The 18,832-nt window shown below is 40.1% G+C and overlaps 1 protein-coding gene across 1 annotated transcript; it reads right to left on the bottom strand.

Moving 5' to 3' along the window:
* Nucleotides 1–640: 640 nt before the first annotated feature.
* On the bottom strand, nt 641–18,136 carry RAB8B (RAB8B, member RAS oncogene family; the record flags this gene model as incomplete). Its single annotated transcript, XM_064485443.1, is given in 7 exon segments — nt 641–4,952; nt 5,716–5,766; nt 8,043–8,108; nt 9,328–9,417; nt 10,419–10,496; nt 15,239–15,299; nt 18,076–18,136. Coding segments are annotated over 7 exon segments (500 nt in total), but the record flags the coding sequence as incomplete, so codon positions are not given.
* Nucleotides 18,137–18,832: the final 696 nt, after the last annotated feature.

Genomic DNA, 18,832 nt, shown 5'->3' with positions numbered 1-18,832 from the left:
AGTTTGAAGGTATAAGAGAGCTGTGAGTTCCCTGAGAAGCAGCAAAGAGGTGGAAAGATGAACCCACAGAGGCGGAGAGAAAGCACGGAATAGGAGGAATTTCTGTGCTACATGAGGTGAGGATGAGGGGAGAGAGAGTGCAGCCAGCCCACGGGAGGCTGTAGGTTCAGGAGGCAGAGGTGGTTGTAGATCGATGCTTCTCTGCGTGAGACAGATGAAAGATCTATCAAGAGTGGGAAAAGGAACAGAGAAAGAAGCTGGAGAAGAACAGTGAAAGTGTTCCAAATGGTTGAAGGGATGAACGATGAATGACAAAGGCTAGGACTGGGAACATGTGCCAGCACCGGGGTGGGACATCCACAGAACACCGACATCAAATTGTGTTACTGGACGTGAGAACAATAGAAACCAAACTTGCAAGGGCTAAGAGGGAAGGACGTTCAATTTAAGTCTGCAGTTCTGTAACAGAATAACCCCCATGTATTCTGAACTAAGAATGAGCAGACGCACTGGCCATTTTTTTTTAAGTCAGAAGGGAAGTTTGCTAAATTATCTCAAGTCTACCGTGGTTCAAGACACTTATCTAGCAAGTTAGAAGAAACATTTTAAAACTGTGTAATCCATTTCAGAGAGACATGACTATTTTCATCATGTAGTTTTTATTTTAGACGAACATTATTGTAAAAAAAAGTTCACCTGGAATAAAATCCATTTTTTCTTTAAAAAAGAAAACACAGCATCAGTATCAGTACACAATTGATGAACTGGCTTAAAGAAGATTAAGCACATGACAGGTCCACTTCATCTGCGGGAACTTTTTCACATTAAGCCATTGGAGCAAAAGTGAAATATGCTGAAACATACACAGTAGGATAATTATATGGAAAAACTAGGTATTTCCCACTAGGGGCATGATTTTAGTCAAATAGATTATAGTATTTTGCATTAAAGGAACAGTGTCAGCCGCAAACAAAATAAAACCCATCTGTAAGGCCATAGGAATGAATTATAATAATTAAATTCACATTTTAAAAAAAGCTAAGAAATAAAACAAGAAGTTCTATTAGTTCTTGGCAATAAGAAATGCAATTGCGTATGACACAAGCATTTCAAAAAATGAAGTAAAATTTGAAAATATCCCTAAAATAATTGTTTGCTAATTTTCATTTCTGTAAATTTCAGTCACTTCGATTTTTTTCATAGTAAACATGACAGCCATTAAATTTATTAGTCTGAAAAAAGACTGATTCTACTGTAAAATTGTGCTAGCATTTGACATTTTATTAGCATTATCTTGTCCCTCGGGGTCCCTCTAGGACAAGAATTTCATTTTTAGACATTCTCTCACCCCCTTCTTTGGATATAACAAGAAGGAGAAAGGAACGTCCTGTTACAAGAAAAATTCTTAAAAACCTGACAGCAGAAATGGTGCTTAAAATTTGAGATAAGTAAACCAACATAATGAAATGCTGTTTTAAAATGTCAAGCTTAGAAGCTCATCTTTAAAGATTAGGAACTAAATTTATAAAGAAATCTAAGACATGAGCTAGAAAAGTCTGCTTCCATGTATCACTGTTCACAGGGAAAACTGTATAAGCCTTAATACAGATTCTCAGCATTCAGAACCTGTACAGTGGAGTTATAATCTCTTATTTAGAAATTTCTGCAAACATTTATCTATATTGCACAGCTAAGTTTGTTAATGGAGACAGGAAGATAATACTTCTTTTGCACTACTGGATATGACATGTATGTTCTATCCTAAACTAAACTACCTCCTACCTTTTCCAATGATGCCTTTAGTTCAAAACAGTCTAAATTATGCCGGATGCTTAAAGACTGGCTCACTGTTTTTCTACCAGGTATTAGAATACTAGTTAGCTAAATGAGGTATAATTAAAAAATAGTCCTTCAAAGTAAAGAGTATAGTCTTCTGGAAATTTATAACAAAGACTGCACAGAATGTTCATGTGAAGAGTAAGAAACCCTGAGCACCTTCTAACTGATGCACAGGTGGGTTATTTTCTCATCATCTGTCTGAAGTAAAATATAGCTAAAATCAGTTCCCAGTGAAACGGTTTACAATCAACTGACTTACATGCTACTTAGTTACAGCACATTTTCATCGTCTGATACCCTCAGACGCTTACTTGAAAAGGTGTAGTCCCGTTCCTGTCAAAAATTAGCACGCTGATAATAAAATGCAGCCCCCGAACCACTAACACTGCTGCAAAAAATCTTCATGTACCTTATCCATAAGACCACAGAAAAAGGTTCACACAAAACTAGGTTTCTTCAGTTTCAGCAGGGAACAGACAATTATCTGTCACTAAATTCATCTACAAATAGAAAAAATAATGCACTATATGTACATTATTAAGCAAAGGGGAATATTTATTGGGGCGTTTTACCATGCAGAAAAGTGAATTTCCTACAGTCTTAGCTCAAATTATATACAATGTAGCAAAGCTAAATATAAGAAAATAGCAAGGACGATTTATTTCTATATAACAGAGTATATACCCCCGGTTCGCTGCTACTTCAAAGAGCACTTCTAGACTCATCTAATCTGTATAGGGCTCTCTCAAAGGGAAGTTCATGGAGACTAGGTATTAAGACATAGAAGACAAGAGAAGAGAGAAGAAGAAAAAAAAAAAAAAAAGCAAAGCATTCTGTTGAGGGGAAAAAAAAAAAAAAAAGGCTAACCACAGAATATGTCAGTTTTGGTTTGCAGACAACCCCTGAGATATAAACCAAAGTGTTAAGACACCAAAGAGTCAGAGGTAAATTACTAAGAAAATTACATTCATACATGGTGTCATAGCACTTGCCTTCTAGAAATCACTTCGTTACCATCCAGAAAGCTTAACTGCTGAGATCTTTTTCAGAAAATTAGTGAATACAAGATGTTTTTAAGAAACTATTTTTTTCATTCCAGAAAGATATCTAATTTTAAGATGGTAGACTTACAGTCAACTTTCAATCAAGGAACTACTGATTATACTGAGACACCAACAGGTGCCTTTAGGCCTATAGGTAAGTACCAAAAAAAAAAAAAAAAAAAAAAATCAAGAAGGCTGGAATTTGTGAACAATACGTTTAGTGTACCCATCAAAAACAGCTCTGGTATATTTCCCGCCGGGAAATTGTACGAAAGTTTTCAAACAAGCAGGAAAGGTTGACTGGTCCAAGCGTTCTCGTGATACACCTTAACCTGGAGCAGAATTCTCTGTGGTAACGAGCAAGCCATTTCCACGTTCCTCTCCCAGTCTTAACTATCAAGCATGGTGGTAGCCTTTGTGAAACGAAACAGGCCTAACAGGAAGCAGAATTATTATTCCTGAATTACCTCTTTATTACTCCATTCTGTGTTATGACACTGAAGGCTAGAATAACAGCAAGGAATTTGGCACATAAGTTATCACTAAATACCTTTTTTCCTTATGTGACGGTTTCATCTATAGAAAGCATGCCAGTACCAGTGTGCGGTGAGAAAGGCAGCTAAGCTTTTGGTTGGCTTTGGCCCAAATGGCTGGACCAAGTTCTGTAACAACAAACCTGAACAGATGGAACTGGGTTCTACACATTCAACAACAGCTGCTGTAAAACTGAAACTGTGCTCATAATTTCTCAAATGAAAAGGCAAGACTTTTCCTAGAGGCTGCACTAGGTCTAATTACTCACACTGAAAAAAAAAAAAAAAAAAAAAAAAAGGCCCAAATAAAAACAGAACAAAAATCATTACTTTCACCATACCAAGAGCTATCTCTATGAAACTGATGTCCGCAGGTCAACCTCTCTCCCTGTAGGTAAGCTTTCTGTGAACGAAATCTCAGTCTAACCTGTTAACTCTTGCCGACAGGGATTCTGTTAAGAATTACTACTAACCCAGCAAGGGAAGGAGTGAATCTAAGAAAAAACAAATTATGTAGCCTGATGTGACAGAACTATTAGATGTTGAAATAAAACCTTAAATGGTCCATCTCTCTGCATATGTAAAATTTCAGTTCATGAAGTTGACATTTAGACAACAAAGTTCAAATGTTATGTTTTAGATAACTGAGTGATTACAACAGGTCAAACACAGGAAAGAAGAGCAAAAACAAACCTCAAGAAAAGTGACATTAAGGTCATTTCCAAACACAGTTTCAGGAGATTAGGCAGAGGTAATCAACTGAAAAAGTGATTTACTCAGCTACCCAGACTCAGGCAGAAAGGGCAGGAATGAAGCAAAACTCTAAACAATCTGAACAAAGACACTGTGGTCTTTGATGAATAGATGGGTATCTTCATGAATTTTGAAGATAAATTTTATCCGAATTTAATGACTCTTACTTAAGAAAAATCAAAGCCCTTAAATGAATGCTATCAATGCAATAACATTTGGCCATATGAACCAGACCAAACGTCCTTTAATTTTAGCATATTATCCTCTGCTTTAAACGTTCCACTCTTTTTTTTAAACGTCCCCAAACGCACAAATTTGTCTAGAACCTCACCAGACAAAAGTGTGCAGATATGAATCTCAGATTGTGCTGTAACACGGGAAGGCTAACACTGATGTGCAAAGTGAGAAAAAGAAAGACAGCAGCTTCTGCAACACACAATAAAACAAAGGAAAAACAAGTTAAGTCCGGCACGTGTCTCCACTTCATTGCTTCCACATTTGAAAAAAGAAGCCAGTTGTCTTGATGGGCCGTGAGGCTGGAATCCACTGCACGTTCTGTGTCGGGAGGTCTAGGTTCAACAGTGCTCTCAGTAGCAGCTGGGCGGGACGATTCTGAGGCTTGGTGACCTGTGCTTTCAGAGAAGCAGGAAAGGGTCCTCTAGGTGTGCTGCAGTCTCTCAGAAAGAGTCCATCAAAGTAGCGAGCAACGGAAGAAACTGGTCTTCTTTGATCGGTTTTCTGTTATTTTCACTGGTCCACCTGCCCCTGATGAATTGCTGTCATTCTAGAAAACAGAAGATAAAGTTAACAAGGAAATAAAAGTTTCATGGTGTGACCCCAATTATCTAAAAAAAATGTATATATATATCAAATCATGCCATAAATGTGTACTGAGTAGAATGTTTATTTAGGAAGGGAAACAGTTAAGCTCTGATGTTGTCTGTTTCTTTGGAAATTGTGGATTAAAATAAGAAAAAAAAATTAAGACAGTACCTACTATATTAACAATGTATTGGTTAGAAAGTTTCTATTTCCAGTTCAAAGAAATTATAACCAAAAGAATGTGAAGTTTCAAGGGTAATGATGGAAACAATGTTAAGATACTGGTAGAGGCAATCCTGTTGTTAGAGGTAAGAAGAGCTGGTAACATAAGGCAGACAATTATACTCAAGATTCTGCTTAAACCAAACTTTCAAGGTTGTCCTAATGATTCATCACTGAGATTGTTTCAAATTTAAGCTAACTTCAGCAACTTCAAGATCAAATATATACGGATATAGAGAGATTACAAATTTAATTTGTGCTATTATTATTTTAATTATTCTGATCAAAATTCAATTAAAGACCACTTAAAGAGTTAGCTGAAACAGCTGCAGTTCAGAAATAAGAAAAGTGAAGAAACAGAAATAAGAATCAGAGTTTAACCAGGGGAAAATGGAAGTCAGGAAAAAAATGAGTTAATGGGAACATATTATAATCAGGCCTATCCCTTTAATCAAATAAATTAACAATGTAAATAAGAAAACAAAATTATATGTCATACAAACCATTTTTCTGTTGAGTTTTGTCATTATATCTCGTGCAAGTGTAAAAAATGCCTAGAAGTAAACAAAAATCTCGTTATTATATATTTATATTTTTAAACAGAAATGTAGAAATGTTTATTATTTCACTGTAAAATATAATTATATTAAAGTTCTGAATTGAGAAAAGAACATAATTGCAACTACAGTAAACACATGAACACTGTATCTTATTTTTCAATTGTATCATTAACGTTTTCCAATGTTATCGAACTGTCATTCTTTCAATTCATCAAATATTTTCTGCACATACTATCTGGCACAAGTTTCTAACATGAACCTGTTGAGTCATGGGTAGTTTTCTCAGCTGACCAGGAGCGCTTGCGAGGAACAGGTTCTGGGACATCTGCTCGTCCCCATGATGGGGCACAGTCCCTGGCCTGAGAGATGCTGGTTATTACCCAGTAGCCCTAAAATCTGTTTTCTCAAAACTCTCTACCTTCTCCTCCCAACCTCCTCTCTTTCAAATTGCTTTCACTCTTATACCTGAGAATATATAATCTTCCACGTCTTAACACTCCAAAATCCCAACAGTTCTCACAGCTCAGCTAAATTCCCCACTGTGGAAATCAGTTCAAATAGAAGCAGGACGAATCTCAGTGACATTTAATGCCTGGTGTTTATTGACCCAAAGCCAAACCAAACATTTAGAGAACCTATCATCCTTACTGAGTTTCTACATAGCCAAGACTCTTAAAGCTTCTTCAGTTGTCTCCGTGCTAAACCCACTGTTATCTTGGTCTCTTGCCTCCCAATCGCTCCTGATGCCCTCAAAAATGTCGAGCCAAAGGACTACTCCCAATCAAGTCAAACAAGCAATACGGTAACTACTGTTAGCACTCGCAGTCTGTCGCACTGTCACACCGTTCACCTGCAAGTCTAAGTTTCTAAGTTAGCCCATCCTAGTTTCATCAGGCTAAGTTAAAGCTCTGGGAAAACCGCTAACTTCTGCAGGATACCTGGCCAGAATAAGCAGTTCGGGCAATTCCCAGCTCTGTATTTCCAGAGTTCAACGTTCTCCCTAAGCCACAGGTGTGATCAGGGTAGGACTAACAGAGACCGAAGACTCTCGATGAAGCCAGGGTATGGAGTCCATCCTGTGGGAACAAACCTACACGGGCCATCTCAGTGAGCAAGCTTTGATCCTGTCTCCACTAGTAAAGCTGACTGAAGAGGCTCCTCTCTTTCTGATGGAAGGAAATCCTTCCATGGCAGGCAGATGGAAGCATTTTTCTGCTTATCTATGCTTGAGTAAGTAAGTCAGTAGAGGCTGCCTGTTTCCTAACACCCATTAGCCAACCTGAAAAACTGCGTATTGGTTATTTAAAACAAAGACGACGTTCTGATCAGTGTCTACTAGTCCATAAAGTCATCTAAGTCTCAATTAAAAAAAATTATTTTTGGGGGGAAGGAAATTAGGTCTTTACTTATTTTTAATGGAGGTACTGGGGCTTGAACCCAGGACCCTGTGCATGCTAGGCATTCACTCTACCACAGAGCTATACCCTCCCCCTCAATTTTTAACCGTGATGTCCGGGTGAACAGTGAATAGCCTGAGAAACTAAATGTTTATGAAACAATCAGTATTATTGTTAATTACCTGTATTAACACATAGTACATGTATTATTTTTATGGTCAGCTTAAAAAAATGTTTTTGAAAAAGAAAATATTATCAACAACTCTGCCCTTGGTAAAGAAAATCTGTTCTTCGAATACTTTAGATAATTTGGTTTTAACAGTTAACTTAATGAAAATTTATTAAAACTGCTCTCTGATAAACATGCTTTCTTATTTCTGCTTAATGCGTTGTGTTAAAATGTATCAGGCTTAATCAACTTCAAATATGTACACTGAGGGAATCTGCTCAATAAGCTAACAGTTTAACTCTCTCTTGAGAGAGTGCAGACATGAACGTAATTAAGGCTCCCGGCTCCCGGCTACTACAGGATGACACGAGCGATGATAAATGAGCAGACAACACTGTGCTCGGTCGGCTAGAGCAGGATTTCCAGCTTCCCACACAAAGGGCAAAGCTGAACTTAAACTGAACTTCCATCTTCCGTTCAGTGACTCTTAACTGAGCAATCTAATACAGTGCATGTGGAGGATGGGTGCTGAAATTCAACAACCAGGGTCCGCCTGAAAGTCAGAAGCAGTTTACAAACGGAAGTGGGGTTCCCACAAGACATTCCCTAAGTCAGAAAATGGCAAGGCTGGGAGACTTGCTTGAACACGGGCCCTTAAGACACTACTGCTACTATATAACAAACCACCAAGCATCCTTTCTTACCTCTTCTACATTCGTACTGGATTTTGCACTTGTCTCCAAGAATTTAATCCCATAGTCAATTGCTAACTGAAAGACAAACAGAAACATTTAAATTCAGTGCAAGTTTTTTAAACATAGAGAGTACTTAGTTCAGAACTCCTGTGGTTCTCAAATTTCTTTGCTTTTTTCTATTGTGTTTAAAATTTAGGTATCTAACTTCATCATCAAAAGTATTTTTTCTTTTTATTTATTTATTTTTTCCTTTTTGTTCAGTGTTAAGTAAAATGGCACCACTTCCACTCAAAACACAATTGAAGTACTTCTCTTTTTTCTATTATACTTTTAGTTTTCTAATACACTTACTATAAAAACTGAGAAGCGTACCTCTACCCTTAATTTGAGATTCATTTGCCCCTTTCATCTGCTCCCAAAGTATAAGCCTCCAACACTTATTATCATACAACTTTTCGTTATTTTTTAAAATAAATTGGTGCATTACAGAACAAAAGCTTAAAATACTGAGTACTCATTTCTTGGGTTTCTGTTGATCGTGGCAAATTGTGAACTCCCGCACATTTCCAATACCCTCAAAGAGTTTCCACTTCATTTACAACACCAAGATTAAGGGACTGTTTTTAGAGGAAAAATGTTTGCAGTCAGATTGAAAAGCAAAATGCATTTTGCATGTATCACTAAAAAAAGGCTAAAGCAAAATTCCAAGACTGAGAAATTGAAGCCTCTAAGTCAATTTGGAAAATGTCATAGAAATGAGTATGTACATATAATAAACTCTTGTCTTGCAGGGCACAAAATAGAGAAACGCCTATAAATGACCTTTAAATGATAACCACAGTGTGATAAGTTTACAGAGAGTTTATCCATAATGGCTTAAATCTAATGTGTAGTAAAATATTCTTAGAAAAAAAATAATGAACTGGAAAATGATTACTGTTGAAACTTCACCTCTCCTCTTATTTTTTTTCAAAGAGAATGAATTATTTTAACTTCAAAACTGGGCATTTTCACATAGATAGCGAAGAAATAGCCTGAACGCTAAGCTGCAGGAGTCTGAAAAAGGACCAACTTCTATCTCCCAGAAAACAGCAAATTCTTTTGGAATGAGTCATGACTACACAGAATATGGAGCTAGATCTCAAATACTAATTCATACCGTTCAAGTACGGATTACATCTTTTTGTTGTTGTTTTTAACAGATTAAAATATACAAATTTTTCAAACTTAAATCAATAATTAAATGTTTAGCATGAGTAGATTTCCAATCTTTCCGCATTCAGTTCCCATTTACCTTCTCCCCTCTTTCTTTTGACACTTGTCTTTTGTCATTCATATCACATTTGTTACCCAGGATCATTCTTTCCACATCTGAAGAGGCGTGCTGCCGGGAGAAAACTGTGTGTTATAAAAACAGCCTGAGAAAAACACAGTTGCTCAATAGACAAATCCTAACCTGTCAGAAACATACCCATAAATTTAATAATAAGACAAATAATCTTTCACTCAACACAAGTCCTGATTCAGAGAAAAAAAATTAACAGATGGGAGGAGGGGGAAAGCTACAGCATAAGAGTCTGTGCAAAGCCTTTTCTTCCCAAAGACTTAAAGTCATCTCATGTCCTTTTTTGCACATGAACAAACAGAAACAAAACTTCTAGTTATCTAACAACAAGACTTCCAAATATCAGTTTGGGTCAAAGAAGGGAAAAAAACCTCAGTACCGAGTGAGTCAGTGAGGAAGGCATTTCGGATTTTGAACTATGTAAACAATAAATTCATGTAGGTTAACCGAAACACGTACGACATTATTTCAAAGTCAGATTTCTTTCGGAAATATCAAACATGTTAAAAAATTTTAATACCAATCAATCTGGAACTAGGTCAAATTTTCAATGTCTAAGATGAAGAAACTGTTGGGGGGGTGGGCAAAATGATAAGTTGCTGGGATAAAGATATATTTTTGCCAGTCAAACAGCATGGAGGGACAGACAGCATCGGGAACCAGATGTTTTAATCCTGGTTCTCCTTTTTAAAGGCTCTATGAGCACATGCAAGTCACTTCTTTCTGGCCTCTGTCTTCTTATGTGTAAAATGGGGACTTGGATTAAATTATTTTCAAGATCGGGGCCGAGTTTAAAATTCTGTGAAACTGCTCCTCTGTCTGCATCCCCCCGCCCCGCCCCGCCCAGCAGAGCAGGCAGACTGGCGGCACCGGCACCGGAGACGCTACCGGAGACGCTGCCCTCCGTGGCGCCGCGCAGAGCGAGGGCCGGCCCTGCCCTGCTTCCCGGCAGCTCTGCTGCGCGCTGGCGAGACAGGAGGAGCCCTTCGCCATCACCCAGCAGGGCCCTCCTCTAGCGTCCATTCTCCTTCCATACGCACCTCTTCAATGTTTCTGATCCAATTTTTAATATTGTCAAAGGACTTTTCGTTTGTGATGTCATACACCAGCAGAATTCCCTAGAAGAGGAAAAAAGATCTTTGTTTAGTACTACATATATTTAAAGCTATAGAATATAAGGTCAATGTACTCCTCTCCTCCAGAAACCCTTTGCTGGTCCTCTTTTTTGTCTTTATGAAAGGAATCTAAAAAAATTTTTTAAAGTACAGAGGAACGAAAATAAATAAATAAAATCTTCCACTGTCTCACCATGTAAACAAATACACTGTTAACATTTTCACTGTTAACCTTTAATGAATTAGTGATTATGGTAAAGGTGATACACCCTTCTACCTGACCTCATATGATAAGACTTGGCACCAACTAAAGTTGGAAGGGTGTTTAAGCAAAACAGAGATAACAATGAGAGTAAGAGGTTATCACTTCTGTGGTGCACTTGTTTTTTCTAAGTAGAAATTATCTTGCTTCTTATTCTTATACTAAGATTATAACCATACTACTTTAAAATTATTTTTTATACGGATTGATCAAAATGTTACTATCTAAGTAAATCACAGACATTCAAAATATAATGCATTTGTTATACAGGTTTAATGAAAAGCATCGTCATCATATTTTAAAAGACTTCATGTCTGATATTTGTAAATGGTTTATCTTCTAAATGTTTCAACTGACACCTGTAGGCTGCCTATTCTAAAATCTATACCATGAGGCCATACTTCTGTATTAAGTGTGAGATCCACCCATGTGTCCATTCATGCAACAAATATTTACTGAGCACCTATTATGTGCCTGACACTAAATGCGACCAGCAGTAAGATAGACAAGGCCCCTTCCTCTCACGGATAGCTAGCAAAGAAAACAATGAATCAATAGTAATACAATTAATTATAATTTTGATGACTGCGATGAAGACGCACAAGGAGCTCTGAGTAAAGACAGTAACCTGATCTGGCTGAGGGGCTGGGTGATCAGGGAAGGGTTCCCGGAGAAAATGACATTAAAGCCAAGGCCTGAGGACTGAGCAAATGAAATGGGCAAGGGGGTAGGGGCTGGGATGAAGAAGGGAAGCCCTTAGTGCCTGGGACACAGCAGAAATGGGATAAAAATCTTGCTAACCAGGAAGGCCCAGAACCCACTAGACTGAGTCAAAGCATGTCAGCTTGGCAAGAGTCCCCATATCCAGCTGGAGAGGGGCACCAGGTGAGGCCGAAGAGCTAGCCGGGTCAGATGCGCCTTGGAGACCACTGCCTGGACATCGCCTCCCTGATGTCTCCTGTGGTCACCGAAAACTCAACTAAGTGAAATCTGAGGATGTCTTCGTCCCTTCCAAATCCTCTCTTCCTCCTTGTTGAGGAAAGGCAATGCAACCCTGCCAGCCAGCTCAAGCAGACTGCTGAGAGTCATCTCCACCATCGCCAGTCAGTCACCAAGTCCCACAGACCCAACCACCTCAACAATGCCACAATCTGATACCCCTAACCCGCTACCCCCTTCCGCATGGCCTTATTCATATCTCACCCATTAGCCTTTACCTGGATTCCTGTCACAGTCTTTAACTGGTCTCCCTGCTTTCAATCTTAACCTCCACCTCTCTAATCCACTATCCTTAAGGGCAGCAGAGTTACCTCCTCATTGCTTAAAACCCTTTAGTATCTCTCCATGGTACTTATAATTCAATGAAAATTCCTTAAATGGTAGGCAAAGTCCTTCAGGGTCTTGCTTCCAACTTTGTAAATAAATATAAAATATAAATGTACATAAACATAAATCATATAAAACACACATGTACACACAGATAAAAGAATCCAAGAAGCATAGCAGAATGTTAACAGAAGCCAACTCTTATGGTGGTGGGATTTTGGGTGATTTCGTGGTATTCCTCAAAGCTTTCTATATTACAGGTAACCTTCTGACACCCAGAAAAATATATGTTCTTATTTAAATTTAAGTGACAAACAGTATTCTTCTCTGTCTCCCTCCTCCTAGCCTCAAATGCAAATGTTTAACTTTGGCTACACTGTAAAGAAGATTTTTACAATTATGAAGGTAACTAAAAAAAAAATGAAAGTGGAGAACTATATATTTAAATGGCAAATGTTGTGTTCCATATATTTTACCACAATGAAAAGAAACCTCAAAATGCAGCCTGAACAATTTCTGATTCAAAGTGTTTAGCTGCCTACAGCATTAAAATTAACCAACAAACTGCCTTCGCTCGACTACCATTTGGGCTGTGTGGACAACCTTGATCTCTACTGCTGTCTGTCTCTCAAGTAGCACTCTGGGTGGTTAGCACAGGAAGTGTGAACACAGCGTAGCGGTCAAGGGCACAGACTCCGGAGTCAGAGGCATCGAGCCTGGGCTCCATCACAAGCCAGCTGGGAGATCCTGAAGACGTTATTTCACCCCTCTCAGTCTGCATTTCCTCATTTGGAAAATGAGGACCACACATCTTCCACACTGGAGTTTTCAGGATCTACTGAACTGTTTGTAAAGTACTTAACCCAGAACTCAGGACACAGTTTGGACTCAATAATTGGCAGCTATTATGAATTTATATCTTTGGTTTCAACAGCAGAAAACCGTCGACTGTCTCCTATGTTTGTAAGCTAACTGATATTATGAATCCATCTGAAATACAAATCAGGTGTCACAGTTAAGAACTTTTTGTATCTAGTATCCACACCTATAACAACCACAGCCTCCTTACGGTTCACAAGGCAGCACTGGTCTAGGAGAAATGTTGATAACGCAATGATATGGTCCCTTCTCCCCCCGCAGCCTGATGGTTCATCAGGGTTACTGCTATGCCTAAGGATGTCGCTGAATGGTTTAAAATAGACCAAAGGACTCTGTCACGGTGGCAGACCCAGTACAGTGCTTACCAAAGTGCTGCCGACGTGAGCCAACCAAACTGAACCCGCCAGGACCACCACCTGCTGAGACGAGAACTCGTCCCAGTGAGACCATGATGGCCGCACATCCCACTGGAACAGACGACATGTGGGACCCATGACTCAAGTAGAGCAGGATTCCCCGAAGATGTATCTAAGGCTGTTTCTAGGTCTGAACTTTTCCAGCGACTCATCCCTTCAGCGAGTGTTCGCTGAGCATCTACTATGTGTAAGGCTCTGGCATCACAGAAGAGACAAAAGCCCCTCCCTTCGAAATGGGGAGGACTGGCAACGGCTTCTAGCTGTTGAAGTGATGTGAAAAAAGGCGAGGAGCAGACAAATGAAGAAGACAGGCAACCCTCAGATCTAAATCAGAGAACACACTTCAGGGACCTCTTTCCTTACACCATGAACTGGAGCTAAGTAGCCGAGGGAAACTTTTGCTCCACATTCTCAGTGTTCTTGCCCACTCTCTACTTGCAAGTGGTATCGATACATCTCCCCTACAAAATGAAAAAGCGGTCAGTGTAAAGGTTTGTAAGACGCCTCTAATCAAAATGACCTGTAAACTATTACAAACCATCCCTGTTCAGATGTGCTTATTTATCAATCCTTTGTGGGGGAAACAAACAACGAACAAACAAACTTCTTCCAGGCACACAAGTGAAGTCCCGTTCCTTTGATTCCAATCTAAGCACAACAGAGAGTAGCTGACAACCATCCTTCTTAAAACGATGATGTTTCACAATCTTAAACATATTACAGGGTGGAGAGTGGAGAACACACACACATATATAAGATGCTTAGCGGTATACAGTGCCAAGGTGACAGAGCTCTAAAAAGGAATCCCCAACCTTTGTGGGGGGATGAGTTACTGGCACTCAAATAATGGCGGTATGTGGCAGTGAAGGAGGAAAGGAGAGTGGCATGACAAGGAAGGGATGTGCGGATTCAGATTTCACAGTCCCCAAGGCAAAGGGACACCTCTGTCACCCCCACTCCACCCTCAGGACCACAACAGTCTTTCAAGCAATGAGCTGGGTGTGATGGCAGCTGGTACCCCACAGTCTACCAGGGTGGGTACAAGATCTCAACTGTTCAACCTTCCAAGACTCTCTGAGCATATGGGGTTTCATCGTAATTCAAAGCTCCAAGTTATACTTGGCTTAGGCCTAAAAACCAGAGATAAAGCCCCGTTCTGGGCCTGACGTTCTAGGCTTGGTTCAGCGGGGCTCAGCTTCTAAGCTGCCTTACTCACCACTCTGCTCGCACCACTACACAGCATCTGCCCGAGCCAACAAGTGGTGTAACTGGGTTGTAGACATGAAGCATCTTAGGATGGAACACAGCCAAGCGATGAGGTTATGATAACAAAAATAAGGCTAGGATGTAGCAAAGAAGGCCCAAAAGCCAAGATTCACCAGACCCTAAGCCTCTAAGAGTCGCAGATCATTCGGCCACTTCCTGGCCAGCTGGCAGAATGCCGTGGCAGAGACTCCAGAGAGAGGGGCCAAGAGGAGTGGATGCTGTGGACCTGGCGAGGGACAAGGGATGGGGGTGGCAGGCTGAATGGGGAGAGGGTGCAAGAAACAAACATTCGGTCACAGAGATCGTGGCTTGCTAAGATCTGGCAAAGGTGTTAATAAAAGGGAAGGGCACAGAACTGCACGACCACTCAGAGTGTTTAGATCAGAGATCTCAAACACCTACAGGCTAATTCCATGATTAATATCAGGAAGTATCCAGCTGCTAAACACAAAACATAAAAATCCCTTTAAATGTTTTGTTTCCACATCAAAAAAGGGGTCTATTTTCTCCAATGTACTAGACTCCAGCTTGAATCCTACAACCTTGACGACTGAATATTCATGTTTTACTTTCACAAAACCCTAGCACACACTCACCATGGCTCCTCTGTAGTAGGCTGTCGTGATGGTTCGAAATCTCTCCTGACCCGCTGTGTCCCTAAAATTTGAAACAAAGGAAGAGTGGTTTTAAAAGTCATCCCCAGTAGCACTGAGGAGAGGCTCTGAGCTGTGGGAGACATGAGTGTGGTCTGCTCTCAGATGCAGCGGCTTCAGGACGAAGGGGAGCGAGACACAAAGGGAGTCTGTCGTGCGTCTGTGAGCCGGGGGTGGCGTGGCCGCGGGAGCCTGTCAGGAGCGCACAATGGCTTGGGTGAAAAACTTGGATCTTGATGATAAAAGCAGCAACGGGAAATTGCACAGCCCTGCTAGGAGCTGGCGTGTTACATACATCAAGCACACATGGGAGAGAACAGGGAACGGTTCTAAATTCTGGACTCCTACAGGTAGCTCTGCTCCTTTTGACAAATGCCTGACGATTGAGGCACTTTGCTCTCTTGACTGAAAGTCTGATTTCTGTACAAAGCAAGCAGTCAGGCTGGACTTACTACTGTGTAAATTCTGCTCAGCCGAGCGCACTAGAATGGATCTCCTCAAGGGCTTTTCCAGCTACAGGGCCCGTGATTAAATGAGGACCTGGAGGTCAACATACAGTCATTGATAACGTTTCCAAAGACTTCAAAATATGAACAACACCCCCCAAATTACATACACATGCATCCATTCTTGCCCTTTAGTTGATGGCCTATCATTAAAATCCACTGTGAAAAAGGCAAACATTTCAAATTACATTTGCCGAAGCCATCCCTATAAAGGAAGTCACATTTCCTCGATATCTGGGAAGATCAATACTCCTACCTTTGCCACGTACCACAAGGACTAATTTCACTCTCTGTGCTGCTAAGACAAAACTAAACTGTATGATTTGATCACTTCTAAAAAAAGAGGCATTTGTGGAAATATACTAGAAACCTAATGCATACCAAACCCAAATGAGATGAAGGCCCAAGGGAAATATAATCAATTAAAAACATTAATAAATACCTTAACATTTATGTACACCTTACAAGATACGTTCACATGGTGCTCACGTGATGCCCACCACACTGGGGTGCTATTACTGTCATCCTTGTTCTGCAGAAGAGGAAATAGACTCGGGGGGTAGGGGGGAGCTGGGGTACCAGCTCTGCCCCTAAACAGCTCACACCCTTGAATGAGACTCAGGGAACCTGGGTCTCAGCTGTTCAGTGCAGGGCCAGGCCGCATACTACCGTCATCTTATCCTACCATCCTCTCACTGATCAGGATTAGAAACACAGGCACTCGTTTGGTACTCAGCAAACAAATCCTCAGGAAAGCAGAAGCCAGCACCTTTGAGCAGACTAACTGTATTCTGGTTCTAACACCCTATATGATTTAGAACCAGCTCTGCAAAGAGGATGGAGGAGAAATCTCCTAAATGTAGGCCATGAAGACTGAACAGAGACTATTTTGCTACTGAGAGTGCTGATAAATTGTGCTACGGCGTTCTAATTAGCTGATCACCCACAGAGAAACTCTCCTCACTGCTATGATCAGGGCTGTACAGCACAGAGTCAGAGATTCTTTTTGCTTCCCCCTTAATAAAATTTTCTTTTTATCTTTAAAATACTTGACTTCTTACAAAATACCAACAGATGAAAAGGGCAGTGTGTGGTGACCTTCACAGAGTTTTCCCCTGCAGTGTATGGGAACCTCTACACGAGGCTAATCCATGAAGCTGACTCAACGCTCCATCACTAACCCAGACATACGCTCTCAGATGGATTTAACCACTCTAAGTCCAGCTTCCACCTCTACAGAAGGAGGGCTGGTGGATTTCAATACGATGGTCTAGTTCTACCCTGGTTCTGAAATTCAAAGGAGAAAAACAGCCTCAGGAACAAGCTGGCATGTATCTTACGACTTTACTATTTTTGCCCTGCTTCCTTCCTAGTCTATGACGCTCTAAATTTCTAAGCTTTGTTTCCTGCTGTCATGGTCACACATTAGATCAGTAATCAAAACCATCATCAAAAACTTTCCTCAAGACTCCACATTTGTGTGGCTCCGTGGAAGGCCTTATACTGAAAGAAATTTAATCAGGCTTAAAAAAAAACAAGAAGAGTTTGAGTTCAAGCCAAAAATATTCAACCAGGCAATCTGGAGGAACCATATTTACTCACTGCAGTTTGACAGATTCTTCAGAAACTAACCAGTCAGAGTTGGGTGATCATGAGGAGAGCTTTGCCGTGCGTATTACAAGGTGAGAGAAGAGAGGCATGACATTCTCCTCCCTTATTCCCCAGGGCGGTGCTTCTCATTTTTTTATTTAAGGAGAGGAAATATGCAAATAAATGATAAAATATCAGAGCCGGAAGGGAACTCAGATGTCATCAGTCTGACCAATCCATTTACAAACGAGGACAAGTAGGCCCTAAGAAGGGAAGCGAGGGGCCCCAAGTCCTCAAGTCAGAGACCGGAACCTGGATCTGCCCTTTGTTCGGGTTCCTACCACTTGACTACTTTGTCTTACTTGATCTCACAGCTGCAACAACTACAATGAAAAAGTAACTGACACGCTTTAGAGTTGAGTTTCCTCCCCAATAAAATTAGCATTTTGGAAGAATGAGTTCTCAGATCTCTCCTGGCTGTCAGAGTTAGTGTATCTTCCTCACCATCTCACTCTTGGTGGAGAGATCTCTGAATACTTACCCATTTCTCCTTGGTTCTGATAAAGAAAAGGTGTTTTAGCCACCACAGGATACCCCTAACTTATCACAATTCACATTTTAATTCGCACTTTCAATTCCTGATGAAAGTAGAAACATTGCCTACATATGTGTATTTTTACTTACCATATTTGAAGCTTAATTTTCTTTCCATCCAGTTCTATCGTTCTGATTTTAAAATCAATTCCTGCCAGGAAAAGAAAGACAGACATGTTAACTTTCTTCCAGTATAATCCAAGTCTTATTAGGAAAAGGACAAAGATTTCTATTGAAAAAAGCTCTCCAACGCACTGGAAAATGTGGACACAGAGAGGTTGTGAATGGTATGTTTCCACTGAATACAGGCTGAAGAAAGGAATGCTAATTACTCTGCAACGAATTCCCACCCATGTTAAATGCAACGTATTATATGCCTCGTTATTTTGACATAAATAGATCACATCCTTCAAAGTTACATAATTTAGGGAAACTGAGAACATGCCATATTTTCTACTTCCTGAAATACATACAAACAAAGCTTCCGACCCGACCCTCGTGCCCCCATCCTTCCCTAAAGAAGGCTGTGAGACCTCCACTTCCTTCCAACTGTTTCTTTAGAATCTGCAACTGGCTAAGAAAAGGAAAAAGAAACCCACCTATGTAGGGGCAGGGATGAGAAAGCCTGTATATTTATTTTATACAGTTAGCAAGTATTTTACAAACATTTTGATAAGTGTTCCCCGCATCTTACTGGCTAGAGCTGAAATAGCCAAAATGTTTTTTAACCTTGGCTACACTTTAGGATTACGTGGAAAACTTAAAAAACAAACAAAACTCATGACTAGGCCTGCTTCCTTCGCCAGATTCTGAGATTCTGATTTAATTGGCCAAGGGTGGGATCTGT

This window comes from Camelus dromedarius, chromosome 5 (genome assembly GCF_036321535.1).
Source record: "Camelus dromedarius isolate mCamDro1 chromosome 5, mCamDro1.pat, whole genome shotgun sequence".
NCBI lineage: Eukaryota > Metazoa > Chordata > Mammalia > Artiodactyla > Camelidae > Camelus > Camelus dromedarius.
This window is presented reverse-complemented; position numbering and strand designations above follow the sequence as displayed.